This window comes from Strigops habroptila, unplaced genomic scaffold, assembly GCF_004027225.2.
Source record: "Strigops habroptila isolate Jane unplaced genomic scaffold, bStrHab1.2.pri NW_022045602.1_ctg1, whole genome shotgun sequence".
Taxonomy (NCBI): Eukaryota; Metazoa; Chordata; class Aves; order Psittaciformes; family Psittacidae; genus Strigops; species Strigops habroptila.
Genome location: NW_022651083.1, coordinates 149,026 through 163,941, shown reverse-complemented (window position 1 = coordinate 163,941; position 14,916 = coordinate 149,026). Strand labels below are relative to the sequence as shown.

At 66.1% G+C, this 14,916-nt stretch overlaps 3 protein-coding genes across 3 annotated transcripts; 2 read left to right on the top strand and 1 right to left on the bottom strand.

The window, feature by feature from the left end:
- Nucleotides 1-143: 143 nt before the first annotated feature.
- ACTL6B (actin like 6B) lies at nucleotides 144-6,825 on the bottom strand. The gene is made up of 14 exons (XM_030474555.1): nucleotides 6,737-6,825; nucleotides 6,459-6,535; nucleotides 5,707-5,872; nucleotides 4,674-4,774; nucleotides 4,489-4,586; nucleotides 3,099-3,193; nucleotides 2,893-2,999; nucleotides 2,667-2,756; nucleotides 1,628-1,689; nucleotides 1,424-1,538; nucleotides 1,260-1,340; nucleotides 1,086-1,181; nucleotides 379-465; nucleotides 144-295 (listed from the first exon to the last, which is right to left on the bottom strand). The coding sequence occupies exons 1-14, from the start codon at nucleotides 6,759-6,761 to the stop codon at nucleotides 215-217; spliced, it is 1,281 nt and encodes a 426-aa protein (XP_030330415.1). The 5' UTR covers nucleotides 6,762-6,825; the 3' UTR covers nucleotides 144-214.
- A 189-nt stretch (nucleotides 6,826-7,014) lies between these two features.
- POP7 (POP7 homolog, ribonuclease P/MRP subunit) lies at nucleotides 7,015-8,822 on the top strand. The gene is made up of 2 exons (XM_030474556.1): nucleotides 7,015-7,240; nucleotides 7,830-8,822. Exons 1-2 carry the CDS (start codon nucleotides 7,068-7,070, stop codon nucleotides 8,380-8,382), a joined length of 726 nt encoding a protein of 241 aa, XP_030330416.1. The 5' UTR covers nucleotides 7,015-7,067; the 3' UTR covers nucleotides 8,383-8,822.
- A 1,422-nt stretch (nucleotides 8,823-10,244) lies between these two features.
- Nucleotides 10,245-13,612, top strand: EPO (erythropoietin). Its single transcript, XM_030474553.2, has 5 exons — nucleotides 10,245-10,479; nucleotides 11,046-11,170; nucleotides 11,290-11,376; nucleotides 12,239-12,403; nucleotides 13,046-13,612. Exons 1-5 carry the CDS (start codon nucleotides 10,467-10,469, stop codon nucleotides 13,172-13,174), a joined length of 519 nt encoding a protein of 172 aa, XP_030330413.1. The 5' UTR covers nucleotides 10,245-10,466; the 3' UTR covers nucleotides 13,175-13,612.
- The last annotated feature ends 1,304 nt before the right edge of the window (nucleotides 13,613-14,916 follow it).

Sequence of the window (14,916 nt, the reverse complement as noted above, 5' to 3'; positions counted from 1 at the left end):
CCCATTCCCCTTCTCCCCGCCTCCGGTTTTGAGGTTAAAAAGCCCCAAATCGGTTCAAAACGACTTAAACACCCCCCCCCGCCCCCCTCCACACCCAGCCCCGAGGGCCCCCCCCTCCCTCCCCGCACACGGCGGGCGCAATCTGCGCTCGAAGGCGTTTATTGTGACCCGTGGGGAACGGTCCCGTCGCTCGCTCCCACCGTCGAGCGGCCCCTCAGGGGCACTTGCGCTCCACGCACTGCTTCCCGCCCTCCTCGTACTCCTGCTTCGAGATCCACATCTGCTGGAACGTGCCCTGCGGCCGCCGCGCCGCCGTTAACGGCGCTGGGAGCTGCGGGGCTCCCCCTTCGGGGAACCCCCCCGACCCCTTACACCCACCAGCGAGGCGAGGATGGAGCCCCCGATCCAGGGGCTGAAGCGCCGCTCCATCGTGCTGTTGCTGGCGATCAGCTTCAGGCGCATGCTCTGTGGTGGGGCGGGGGGGGAAGGAGGCGGCGGGGTGGGGGGCGGCCCCACAGATCACACATAGGGGGTTAGGGGTCCTCCCCAGCCCCCCTTGTCCCATTGGGAGCGGGGTATGGGGCAGCCCCAGACCCACAGATCTCATTGGAGGGGTGTATGGGGCAGCCCCAGCCCCTCATATCCCATAGAGATGCTTAGGGGTCTTCCCCAGCCCCCCTTATCCCATTGTGAGCGGGGTATGGGGCAGCCCCAGCCCCACAGGTCCCACATAGGGGGTTAGGGGTCCTCCCCAGCCCCCCTTATCCCATTGTGAGGGGGTTTAGGGATCCCCACAGCCCCCCATATCCCATGGTGGGGAGTTAGGGGGCAGCCCCACCACCCCAGATCCCACATAGGGGGTTAGGGGTCCGCCCCAGCCCCCCATTTCCCATGATGGGGGGGTTAGGGGTCCCCACAGATCCCACATAGGGGCTTAGGAGTCCTCTTACATACACTTGGGTGCCCTCCAGCCCCCCCCCAAATCCCATTGTGGGGGGCTTAGGGATCCCCTCAGGGGTGTCTGGACCCTCCCCAGCCCCCCATGTCCCACCCAGGGGCTCTGGGGCCCCCCCCAGCTCCCTCACGGGGGGTGTCTTCTGCGACAGCTCCCGGTTGAGGCGGTCGGTGAAGCCCTGCAGCAGTGTGTTCCCCCCGGTGACAATGACACTGCCATAGAGACCCTGCGGAGGGGGGGTCACAGGCAGGGGGGGGTCACCTCTGCACCCCCCCCGACCCCCCCCGTAGCCCCGGGGGCTCACCGGTCGGATGTCGATGTCGCACATCCCGATGCTGGTGGTGACCACGTGCCCCACACCCAGCATCGTGTTCCCTGAGAGACCCTGGGGGCGATGGGGGGGGTCAGGGGGGGGGCCTGAGACCCCCCCCCAAGAACCCCCCCCCAGACCCCTCAGGACCCCCCAACCTTGACGTTGGAGGGATCAAAGAGCCCCTCGGGGATGCGGAGCCGCTCGGCCCCATAGTCCGTGTTGTAGCCATTGGGCATCTCATAGTGAACTGTGGGCATCTGAGCGGCCACCCTGGGGGGGGGGAGCGAAAAGGGGGGGTTATGGGGTGGGGGAACCCCCAAACCCTCCTCTAAGCCCCCCCCCGACCAACCAGCACTCACTGCTCATCATAGGGGGAGTCTGAGACCTGCAGCACTGAGGCTTGGAAGTCCTGGATCACCTCCTGAGCGGGGGGGAGGACAAAGTGGAGCCCCCCAAATGGCTCCAGGCATCTGGGACACCCCAAGAAGGGACCCAGGGGCCCAGGAACCCCCCTCAAATAGGACCCATGGGGCCGGGACCCCCCCAAAATAGGACCCAGGCACATGGACCTCCCCCAACAAGGGACCCAGGTGTATGGGCCCCCCCCAATAAGGGACCCAAGAACATTGGACACCCCAAAATAGGACCCAGGCATATGGGCCCACCCCAATAAGGGACCCAGGCATATGGGCCTCCCCCAACAAGGGACCCAGGCATATGGGCCCCCCCCAATAAGGGACCCAGGCATATGGGACACCCCCAATAAGGGACCCAGATATATGGGACCCCCCCCAAAAAGGGACCCAGGCATATGGGACCCCCCCCCCCAAAATAGTACCCAGGGACATGGGCCCCCCCAATAAGGGACCCAGGCACATGGGACCCCCCCAAAATAGGACCCAGGCATATGGGACCCCCCCCAATGAGGGACCCAGGCACATGGGCCCCCCCAATAAGGGACCCAGGCACATGGGACCCCCCCAATAAGGGACCCAAGCACATGGGACACCCCAAAATAAGACCCAGGCACATGGGCCCCCCCCAATAAGGGACCAAGGCACATGGGCCCCCCCAATAAGGGACCAAGGCATATGGGACCCCCCCAAAATAGGACCCAGGCACATGGGCCCCCCCCAATAAGGGACCCAGGCTTATGGGCTCCCCCCAATAAGGGACCCAAGCACATGGGACACCCCAAGATAGGACCCAGGCATATGGGAGCCCCCAAAATAGGACCCAGGCGTATGGGCCCCCCCAAATAAGGGATCCAGGCATATGGGACCCCCCCAAAATAGGACTCAGGTATATGGGACCCCCCCCCAAAATGGACCCAGGGGTCCAGGAACCCCCCAACAAGGGACCCGGACACAAGGGCCCCCCCGGAGCGCCCCCGCTCACGTTGCAGGTGAAGTTGTGCCAGGACTTGGAGACCTGCGGCAGCTTCTCCTTCTTCTTCCAGTTGGGGGGGGCGCCCTCCCGCACCGGCTCCTGGGGGCGGGGCTTCGCTCAGGCCAAGGCGGGGGGGGGCGTGGCCATCCCCCATAGAAGGCGAAAGGGGGCGTGGCCCAACAGCTGCCCTCTCTCTCATAGGCCGTCGGCCCGGGGGGCGTGTCCCCGCGCGTACCTTGGCGGCGATCATGTAGGGCGGCACGATGTCGATGTTCATCTCCTGGAAGAGCTCCCGGCACTGCATCGAGATGAAGTCTCCAGCCAATGGCGACTTGACGATGCCTGCGGCAGCCAATGGTGAGCGGCGGAGCGGCGGCGGCTCCGCCCCCCTCGCCCCGCAGGCCCCGCCCCTCGCCCCGCAGGCTCCGCCCCCCGGCGCACCCTGCTGCAGGATGTAGCCGTCGTGCACCGGGATGGCCGTGGTGTGCGTGGCGCCGCTGTCCAGCACCAGCCCCGTGCTGCGCCCGTTCGCGAAGCTGCCGCCGCCGCCGTCAAGGGCCGGGAACGGGGCCGTGGGGGTGACGTGCTCGTCCCGAGGGACTCCCCGGGCATGCACCCAGGCAGCCATAGGGCACCCAATTACCCCTAGGGACACCCAACTACACACCCAGCCAACCCGTAGAGCACCCAACCACCCCACAGAGCACCCAACCACCCCTAGGGACACCCAGCCACCCCTAAGGACACCCAGCCACCCCTAGAGACACTCAACTACACACCCAGCCACCCCATAGAGCACCCAACTACCCCACAGAGCACCCAACCACCCCTAGGGACACCCAGCCACCCCTAGAGACACCCAGGCATGCACCCAAACACCCCATAGAGCACCCAACCACCCCTAAGGACACCCAGGCATACATCCAGGCACCCATAGGGCACCCAACCACCCTTAGAGACACCCAGGCATGCACCCAAACACCCCATAGAGCACCCAACCACACACCAAACCACCCCTAGAGACACCCAGCCACCCCTAGAGACACCCAGGCATGCACCCAGGCACCCCATAGAGCACCAAACTACCCCTAGAGACACTCAGCCACCCCATAGAGCACCCAACCACCCCTAGAGACACCCAGCCACCCCATAGAGCACCCAACCACCCCTAGAGACACCCAACCACCCCATAGAGCACCCAACCACCCCTAGAGACACCCAGCCACCCCATAGGGCACCCAACTACCCCTAGAGACACCCAGCCACCCCATAGAGCACCCAACTACCGCTAGAGACACCCAACCACCCCTAGAGACACCCAACCACCCCTAGAGACACCCAGCCACCCCATAGAGCACCCAACCACCCCTAGGAACACCCAGGCATGCACCCGAACACCAATAGAGCACCCAACTACACCTAGGGACACCCAGACGCCCCTAGAGACACCCAACCACACTCCCAAGCACCCCTAGAGACACCCAACCATGCGCCCAACCACCCCTAGAACACCCAAGCACCCCTAGAGACACCCAACCATGCACCCAACCACCCCTAGAACCACCCAACCATGCACCAAACCACTCCTTGAGACACCCACCCATCTATAGACCCACCCAATCATTTACCCAAGCACCCCTAGAGCCACCAACCATGCACCCAAGCACCCCTAGAGGCACCCACCCATCCCTAGAGCCACCCCCCACCCACCCACCATCCCCTGCAGCCACCCGGGGAGGTCGTGCGGGCACCCAGGGAGGGGTTGGGGGTTGGTGTGAAGGTGCCACCATGGGGTGAGCGCGTTGGGTGCCGCGGGGTGCCGGGGGGATACGCGGTGAGCACGGCCGTCTTGCAGAGGAAGAAGGCCGGGATGTTGTAGTGCTCGAACATCAGCTCCGTCAGCTTCTCCCTCTTGGCGCGGGTGTTCCACTGCGGGCACGGGGGGACACCGATGGGACACGGGGGGGGACACGGAGGATGGTGATGGGGGTGACACCGGGGGGGGGATGCACCTACCGGGGCCTCGGACATGAGGACGGGGTGAAGGCCCGGCTCCGACTTGACGTGTTTCCCATAGGTGTGGTCCAGGATGGCCTGGAAGCACTCCCAGTCCTCGACTGGGGACATGTGGGGTGACCCCAACGCCATGGGGGCTTCTATTGGGTGCCCCCAACCCCATGGTGGCTTCCATTGGGTGCCCCCAACCCCGTGGTGGCTTCCATTGGGTGCCCCTAACCCCATCGTGGCTTCCATTGGGTGCCCCCAACCCCATCGTATCTTCTATTGGGTGCTCCCAACCCCATCATGGCTTCCATTGGGTGCCCCCAACCCCATCATTGCTTCCATTGGGTGCCCCCCAACCCCATAATAGCTTCCATTGGGTGCCCCCAACCCCATCGTGGCTTCCATTGGGTGCCCCCAACCCCATCATTGCTTCCATTGGGTGCCCCCAACCCCATCGTGGCTTCCATTGAGTGCCCCCAACCTCGTGGTGGCTTCCATTGGGTGCTCTCAACTCCATGGGGGCTTCCATTGGGTGCCCCCAACCCCATCGTGGCTTCCCATGGGTGCCCCCAACCCTGTTGTGGCTTCCATTGGGTGCCCCCAACCCCATCATAGCTTCTATTGTGTGCCCCCAACCCCATGGTGGCTTCCATTGGGTGCCCTCAACTCCATGGGGGCTTCTATTGAGTGACCCCAACCCCATCGTGGCTTCCATTGGGTGCCCCCAACTCGATGGGGGCTTCTATTGGGTGCCCCCAACCCCATTGTGGCTTCCATTGGGTGTCCCCAACCTCGTGGTTGCTTCCATTGGGTGCCCCCAACCCCATCATGGCTTCCATTGGGTGCCCCCAACTCCATGGGGGCTTTTATTGGGTGACCCCAACCCCATCATGACTTCCAGTGGGTGCCCCCAACCCCATCGTGGCTTCCATCGGGTGCCCCCAAATCCCACGGTGGCCCAATGAGGTGCCTCCACACCCCCCTGAGATGCCTCCTCTGTGTTCCCCGTGGCCCCGCAGGGTGTCCCCAAGGTGTCCCCACTCACTCATGCCGTTCTTGAGGGGCGAGAGGACCTCCATGCCCTCGCGGGCCACGTGCAGCGCGTTGGTGTCGATGTAATAGACCTTCCCGCCCTTCTTGTCCTTGTCCCCATCCAGCTCCAGGGCCACCTCCTCGGGGGACAGCAGCCCCACCGTGGTGGGGAAGTCCGCCTGCCACCGCCATGGGGACACGGGGGGGAGGCATGAGGGTGGTGGCCTTGGGGACAGTGTGGACATGGGGATGGCACCACCATGGTGATGGTGATGGCCATGGGGACAGCATGGCCACGGGGATGGCACCATGATGGGGACATTGACTTGTAGTTGATGGCCTTGGGGACACGATGGCCATGGGGATGGCACCACAATGGGGGCAGTGTCTTATGGGTTGTGGCCTTGGGGACATGATGGCTATGGAGATGGCACCATGATGGGGACAGTGTCCTATGGGTGGTGGCCTTGGGGACATGATGGCTATGGGGATGGCACCATGATGGGGACAGCATTCTATGGATGATGGCCTTGGGGACATGATGGCCATGGGGATGGCACCATGATAGGGACAGTGTCCTATGGGTGGTGGCCTTGGGGACACCATGGCCATGGAGCTGCCACCACTATGGAGACACTGCCCTGCTGGTGGTGGCTTTGGGGACAGCGCAGCCGTGGGGATGGTGAGTGTGGGGATGATATGATGACATGCAATGACACGCGATGACACGCGATGACACGCGATGACACATGGTGTGACACCCACCTTGGGACAGTCCTCCCCGGCGTACCCAGCGCGCACCGAGAAGGAGCCGATGTCAAACACCAAAGCCCCGACCTCATCTATGGGGGGGGGGGGGGGGAACAACACACACGGGGACACGGTGACACCGGGACCCCCCCCCCCCCCACCCCCAACCGGTGACACCGGGACCCCCCTCCCCTCCCCGCCGGCCCCGCCCCCTGCCTCTAGGCCCCGCCCCCTGCCCCTTGGCCACGCCCCCTGCCCGAGGCCACGCCCCCTGCCCGCGCGCCGCCCCCTACCGCCGCCGTAGACCCCCCCGCTCATGGCGGCGGCCGCGCGTTCAGCACTGGACAGCGCCCGCCGGCCGCGGTGGGCGGGGCCAGCGGCGCGCAGCCAATGGGCGCCCGCCGTGCGCCGCGCGCGCTGATTGGCGGTCGCAGCAGACAATGCTTAAAGGCGCAGGAGGCCTTTGTGTTGTGAATGGGGTGGGGGGATGTCTCCATGGCAACGCGGTCAGGATGGGGGTTATGCCCTCGTCGCCATGGAAACGGGCCGGGGGGGGGACACACAGCCCTGGTTTCCATAGCAACAGCTCTGGACAAAAGGGGGGGGGGCTGTTCCGTCGTCACCATGGCAACGGGAGGGGGAGTGTGGTTGTCAGAGCCCAAGATGGCGGGTTCCGCGGTCACGTGGGCTTCAGCGCCGCCAATGGGCGAAGCCGCCTGGAGGGGAAGGGGCGGGTCCAAGCTACCGGAAGCGGAAGTGAACCGGCGGCGGCGGCGGCGGCGGCGGGAGGCGGCGAGGTGCGGGCGGGGGGGGCTCGAAACGGGGCTTATGGGGGTTCCATGGGGCGGGGGGGGTCCATGGGGTGTTATGGGGGTCTATGGGGCTGGAGACGGGGGTTATGGGAGGCTTGGGGGGATCTATGGGGTCTGTGGGGCTTGGAATGGGACTTACGGGGTGTCTGTGGGGCTGTGGAGGGGCCTATGGGGTGTCTGGGGCTGGGGGGGGCCTATGGGGCTGCGGAGGGGGTCTATGGGGCTGGGGGGGGATCCATGGGGTGTCTATGGGGCTCTGGGGGGGCCTATGGGGCTGTGGCGGGATCTATGGGGTGTCTATGTGGCAGTGGGTGGATCTATGGGGTGTCTATGGGGCTGTGGGGGGGTATATGGGGCTTGGGACGGGGGTTATGGGGTGTCTATGGGGCTGGGGGGGGTCTGTGGGCCGTCTGTGCGGATCTATGGGGCTGGAGGGGGGCTCTATCTGGGATCTATGGGGCACCACGTGCAGTGCGCAGCCCCGGGGGGGGAACTATGGGGCGGGCTCTGTGGGTCTGGAGGTGCCTCGATGTACCCTTGACCCCCCCCCCCATCTCTCTGTCCCCCCCCCCAGAATGTCCTCGGGACACGCAGCAGCTCCGCGGGGGGGGGACCCCCCCCCTTCTCACCGCCGCCGCCGCCGGGGCCCGGCGCCGCGCCCGCCCTTCATCCCCCCCGCCCCGGCCTCCTCATCGTCCTCCTCCTCGTGTCCCCCCCCCGCCGCCGCCGACGTGTTCGTGACGGCGCGGACGGACTTCCGGGCCCAGCTACGGCGCTGTCAGCGGCTGCTGGCGCCGGGGGGGGGCAGCGCCGCCCCGGCCCCCCCCTCCGAGCTGCGGCTGCACGGGCTGGGCCTGGCCGTGCCCCGCGCCATCAACCTGGCGCTGCAGCTGCAGGCGGCCGCCCCCGGCGCCCTCCGCCTCCACGCCAGCACCTCGTCCGTCACCCTGCCCCCCAGCACCGCGGGACCCCCCCGCCGCCGCCGCGGGGCCCCCCCCGGCCGGCAGGACGAGGAGGAAGAGGAGGATGACGATGAAGAAGAAGAGGACGGAGAAGGAGCGGCCCCCAGGCCCCGCCATAACTCGGCCATTCACATCAGGGTGTGCAGGGAGGCGCCGTGCGCGTGAGCGGGCACCCATGGGTGCTCCCGCGCGCCCCGACGGGGCTCTGGAGCGTCGCTGTCTGCGGGGGGGGCGCCCCCAGAGCGCCCCCCACCCCCCCCCAAGCTGCTCCCAGGAGGCTCCAGAGCGTTGCGGGACACTTGAGATGCCACCAAGGACACAGCGCCAGTGATGAGGCACCGCGAAGCACCGGGAGCCGGGGCCACCGGGACGCCACCAACAGCGACCTCCGGAGCCACCGGGGGCCACCACGATGTCCCCAAAGGGCCACCAATGACGTGGAGTCACCGCGAAGCCGGGGCCACCCCACCATGAGCTCGACCCACCCTGTGGCCACCAAGATGCCACCGAGCCCCCCAATGCGCCACCCCCCCCCAACAGACCCAATGGACTTCGAGCAGGGGGACACGCAAGGACCCCCCCAATAAACCTGGTGGCAGCAGTGACACGTTGGGGGAGGAGCTTATGGGGGGGGAGGAGCTTCGGGGGGGGGGGGCCGGGCTTCCTCCACGTCATTGCTGACCTTTGGGGCAGGAAACCCCCCGTGGACCCGGCGTCAGCAGCGGGGGGGGGCCATGGGGACGGTGTTATGGGGTGGGGGGGACACACAGGGATGGGGCTGGGGGGGCTCCATCACTGCCCCTGCTCGTGGAGGGGGGGGGTCCCGGCCCCGGTGTTGTCCCCATGGCCCCATCCCCTGGCCCCGGCCCCCCCCCGGCGCCCTTTGTCCCCACTGGCGCCGCGGGGCCGGAGCCGCGGCCGGGCCGTGCGGAGCCGCACGTAGGGGCCTGGCAGGGACCCAGCTCCCGTGTGTGTGTCCCCCCCCTCCGCCGCCATGGCCGGGGGTCCCCGCCGTGGGACACCCCCCCCGGTGCGGGGACACGGTGACGTGGCCCCATTGTTCGGCTGCTTCCGGTGCCGGGGGGGGGGACACACACGGACACGCGTGTCCCCACGTCACCCCGGTACCAGCACGGACACGGGTGTCCCCGCCGCCACGTTTGTGGCCCCACGGCCTGCCCCATGGCGCCGGGCCTGCCCCATGGCCCCCATCGCTGCCCTTGTGACCCCCCCACTGTCCCCTTATCCCCCCCCGTGTCCCCATCGCTGGGTGCCCCTGGCCTGGGGTCCCCCCTTCATTCCCATCCCTGTGCCCACATCCTCATCCCGCTCCTGCTCTCCCCATCCCTGTCCCCATTCCCACAATCCCATCCCCACGTCCCCATCCCTGTCTTCGTGTCCCCATCCCCGTATCCCCCCCTCACCCCAGCCCGCTGTCCCCATTCCCATGTTATCCCCATTCCCCCCCCAATCCCACTGTCCCCCCATTCCCACCTCCATGTCCCCATCTCCGTGTCCCCATCCCCATGTTGCCCCCATCCCTGTGTCCTGTCCCGCTCCATCCCCATTCCCCTCCCCAATCCCACTGTCCCCCCATTCCCATCCCTTTCCCGAATCCCATATCCCCCCACATTCACCCCCATCCTTGTTTCCATTCCCCCCCATCCCCATGTCCCCCCATTCCAATATCCCTGTCCCCATCCCCGTGTGTCCCCCCCAATCCCACTGTCCCCCCATTCCCGTCCCTGTCCCCATTCCCATATCCCCCCACATTCACCCCCATCCTTGTTTCCATTCCCCCCATCCCTATGTCCCCCCATTCCCATCCCAATATCCCTGTCCCCATCCCCATGTGTCCCCCCCACTCCCACTGTCCCCCCATTCCCATCCATGTCCCCATCCCCACGTCCCCCCCCATCCCTATGTCCCCATCCCTGTCCCCATTCCCATGTGTCCCCCCCCCGTCCCCGTGTCCCCCCCCCCCCCATTGCCGCCATCGCGGCGCCGTGGCCGGGGAGGGGGGTGGCCCGTGGCCAGCGGCGACGTGCTGGGGCCAGCGCGGCCTTTTCCTCGATGGCCGGGCCGGGGGGGGGGGGCCCCGGACGGGAAAACCCCCCCCCAAAGGGCCCTTCCGGCCCCGCGGCCCCTCGGATCAAACATTAACCGGGGCCGGGGCCGGGGGGACGCGGCGACGGGGCCACCACAGCCCGGGGCCACCCAGGGACCCCCCGTGCCATGAGCAGCCCGCCATGGGGGCCGTGGGTGAGTGCGGGGGGGCGGCCGAATGGGGGGGGGCACCCGAGTGGGGGGGGACCCCAAGAGCTGGCTTCATTCATAGCAATGTGGGGGACCCCATTTGGTGTTTGGGGGGGGGGGGGCCTATTCTGGGGGTGTCTCAGGTGTATGGGGGGGGGACACTCAAGTGTGCAGGGACCCCAAGACCTGGGTTCATTCATAGCAATGGGGGGAGCCGGGTGTTTGGGGGGTTCCAAGTGTGTGGGGGGGTCCCAATCTTGGGGGGTCTCAGGTGGTTACTGGTGGGGGGGCACCCACGTGCCTGGGGACCCCAAGACCCCTGGCTCATTCATAGCAGTGGGGGTCCCATATGTATGGGGGGGTCCCTATTCTGGGGAGGTCGCAGGTGTCGGGGGGGTCCCAGGTATAGGGGGGGGGTCCTGAGAGTCAATGGGGGGGACACCCAAGTGCGTGAGGACCCCAAGACATGGGTTCATTCATAGTAATGGGGGGACCTGGGTGTTTGGGGGGCAGCTCTGGGGGTGTCCCTGACCCCCCCCCCCCGTGCCGTGCCCCCCCCCCCCCCCCCCCAGGGCTGTGCGCGCTGCTGCTGATGCTGTTGGGGGTCCCCGGGCGCCCCGATGGGCCCCCCCCGCTCTGCGACCCCCGAGTGATGGAGAGGTTCATCCTGGAGGCGCGCGACGCCGAGAGGGGGCTGGTGAGTGGGGGGGCACCGGGGGGGGGGCACCATGGGGGGGGCTTTGGGGGGGGGTTGGGGGCAGTGGAGCTGGGGGGGGGGGGGGCAGTGTCCATGTCCCCATGTGCCCCCCCCCACAGGCCGGCTGCGGCCCCCCCTGTGACCTGCCCGAGGCGGTGGCGGTGCCTTACCCCGGGGTCAACTTCAATGAGTGGCCACGGATGGAGGTGAGTGGGAATGGGGGGAAATTGGGGGGAAATGGGGGGAAATTGCGGGGGGAATGGGGGGAAATGGGGAAAACTGGCGGGAAGTGGGGGAAAAATGGAGGGAAATAGGGGAAAAATGGGGGGAAATAGGGAAAAAATGGGGGAAATAGGGAAAACGGGGGGAAATTGGGGAAGGAGTGGGGGAAATGGAGGGAAATAGGAAGAAATGGCGGGAAGTGGGGAAAAATGGGGGGAATAGGGAAAAATGGAGGAAATAGGGAAAAACACAGGGGAAATAGGGAAAAGCATGAGGAAAATAGGGATAACGGGGGAAAAATGGGGGGAAATGGGGAAAACATGGGAGGAATAGGGAAAAAACGGTGGGAAATGGGGAAAACATGAGGGGAAAGGGGGGAAAATGCGGGAAATAGGGGAAACAATGGGGAAAATAGGGGAAATTGGGATAACATGAGGGGAAATAGGGAAAAGCATGGGGGAAATAGGGATAACATGGGGAAATAGAGAAGCAATGGAGGAAATAGGGAAAACACAGGGGAAATAAGGATAACATGGGGAAATAGAGAAGCAATGGAGGAAATAGGGAAAACACAGGGGAAATAAGGAAAAGATGAGGGGAAATGGGAACAAATGGGAGAAATAGGGAAACAATGGGGGAAAAAAGGGAAACGATGGGGGAAATGGGGAAAAAAGGGGAGGAATAGGGGAGAAATGGCAGGAAATGGGGGAAAATGGCGGGAAATGAGGGAGAAATGGCGGGAAATGAGGGGAAATGGGGAAAAGACGGTTGGCAATGGGGATCAATGGGGGTGATGGGGGGTTCCCCCCCCCGTGACCCCGCCGTGACCCCCTCTCCCCCCCGCAGGGCGCGGCGCGGGCGCAGGACGTGCGCGGGGGCGTGGCCACGCTCGTGGCCGCCGTGCAGCGCGCGCGGGAGCTGCTGCCCGACCCGCGCCTGCGCCCCCTGCTGGAGCGCGCCAACAGCGCGGCGCGGAGCCTGGCGCGCCTGCTGCGGGGCCTGACCGGCAAGGTGCGGGGGGGGGGGCTCCATGGGGGGGTCAGAGCTCCTGGGGGGGTGGTCTAGGCAGTCTATGGGGTCCTAGGGGGGGATTCTAGGGGAGATATGGGGTCGTGGAGGGGGTCCTGGGATGGTTTATGGGGAGGGTGATGGGGTCCTGGCGGGGTTAATGGGGGTCTTTGGGGTCCTGGGGGGGTGATGGGGTCCTAGGAGGAGTTCTAGGGGGGTGATGGGAGTCCTGGAGGGGTCCTGGGAGGGTTGATGTGGGTCCTCGGGGGGGTGATGGGAGTCCTGGAGGGGTCCTGGGAGGGTTGATGTGGGTCCTAGGGGGGGTAATGGGTATCCTGAGGAGGGTTATGGGGTCCTGGGGGGTTGATGGGGGTCATGAGGGGGTGCTGAGGGGAGTGATGGGGGGAGTTTTGGGGTTAGGGGGGGTCCTGGGTGTGTGAAGGGGGTCCTGGGGGGAGTCCTGGTGGTCTCTGGGGGAGTCCTGTGGGGCAATAGGGGTCGTGAGGGGAGTGATGTCGAGGGTTATGGGGTCGTGGGGGGGGTCCTGGGTGTGTGAACGGGGTTCTGGAGGGGGGGGTTCTGGGTCCTGAGGGTTTGTGCCCTGGCATGGGGGTCCCTGACCCCCCCCATGTGCCTCCCCCCCAGGTCACCCCCTCAAGCGCCCCCCCCCCCCGGCAGTGGCAGGTCCGGAGCCTGGGCCGGCTCCTGGCGGTTCACAGCAGCTTCCTCCACGGGAAGGTCCGGCTCTTCCTCACCGACGCCTGTCGCCAGTGACTGACAGCAGCCAATCACCATCAGCACGTGACTGACAGCAGCCAATCACCATCAGCACATGACTGACAGCGGCCAACCACCCATCGTCATGGGCGAGAGCGGCCAATCATCCATTGACATATGACTGACAGTGGCCAATCAGCCACCAGCACATGGCAGTTGTCAATCACCCATTGCCCCCCCGCCCCCCCCATCCCTGTTCCCTGCGGAGCCTCCCCCCGGCACGTTGGACGTCCCGGCAGGTGATTGACAGCTGTCAATCCTCCTCCCCCCCTGCCCCAGCCACCGCGGTGGGCCCCCAGAGCAGCCCAGCGGGCGGGGGATGGAGAGCTGTCACTCAGGGGAGACGCGGCCCCCCCCCAGCGAGTGTCTGTGTCTGTGTGTGAGTGTGAGAGACCCGTAACTTAATGCAAACAAGAGTATTTATCTGAGCTCATTCATTGCTTTCAGCTCATTGAGAACATCCGTCACCCCCCTGGGACCACCCCCAGCACCCCTCGGACCCCCCCCGAGCATTTGGGACCCCCCCAAAGCCTTTGGAACCCTCCAAATCTACACCCCCCCCCCCCATGGGTCAGTGACCGGGGTCAGATAAGGTGCAGCCAGACCAGGCGGCGCCGGGGCGGGGCCTCCCGCTAGGCCACGCCCCTTTCCCCACAAAGCCGCGCCCTCCATTCACAACCTTGCGCTGGTTCCCCAGAGGCCACGCCCCCTCCCGCCTCTGGCCACGCCCCTTTTTCGCGCCTCCCGGGGAGGGCGGGGGCAGAGCAGGAGCGAGCGGCCGAGCGGTGAGCGGGGACGGGGGGGCCTGGGGGCGGGTTAAGGAGGGATTAAAGGGGTGCGGGGGGCATTTGGGGGTGGGGGTGACACGGGGAAGGGGTTGGGGGTGTGGGGAAAGTGTGGCTGGGGGCAAAGTCCGCCCCATGGACAAACCCAGAACCCCCCGAGGGACCTGCAATACACCTCAGGAACACCCCCAGAACCCCCCCTGCACCAATGGAGACCCTGAGACGCTGCTTCCATAGACGGGTAACAGCCCCCCCCAAATAACGGGACCCCCCCAAGGGGTCCCGGATCCCTCCCTGGACGTCCAACACACCCCCCCCCCCAAAGGGGACTATAGGCTCCGGGGCACACCCCCCCATTCACGGGGTACCCCCCCCCGCCTCCCGCGGTTGATGACGTGGCCGCTGACGTCATCGCAGCCCCTGGGGGGAGGGGCGGTGTCCTATTCCCGCCACCGGGACCCCCGGGAGGAGGAAGAGGAGGAAGAGGATGGGGAGGGGGGGGCCCCCATCGTGAGGCTGCCCCGGCCCCGCCCCCGGCCCAGGCCCCGCCCCCGGCCCAGGCTCCACCCCCTCGTGACGTTGGCGCTGGGCTCCGCCTCCGCCTTCCTGGCAGGTGGGGACCCCCTTTGCACCCCGGAACAGCCCCTACCCCAGTGCTTCCATTGCTCCCATTACACCCCATTAACCCATTACCCCATCATCCCTTTACACCCCTTACCCCCATAACACCCCGTTACACCCCTTTACACCATCCTTATACCCTGTTACACCCGTTACCCCAATGCTCCCATTACTCCTATTACACCCCTTACATACTTTTGTACTCCTTACACCCTGTTACCCCATTATTCCATTACCCCCATCACCCCTGTACACCCCTTTACACCCCTTACCCCATTATACCTTTACACCCCATTAACCCATTACCCCATCATCCTTTTACACCCCTTAGCC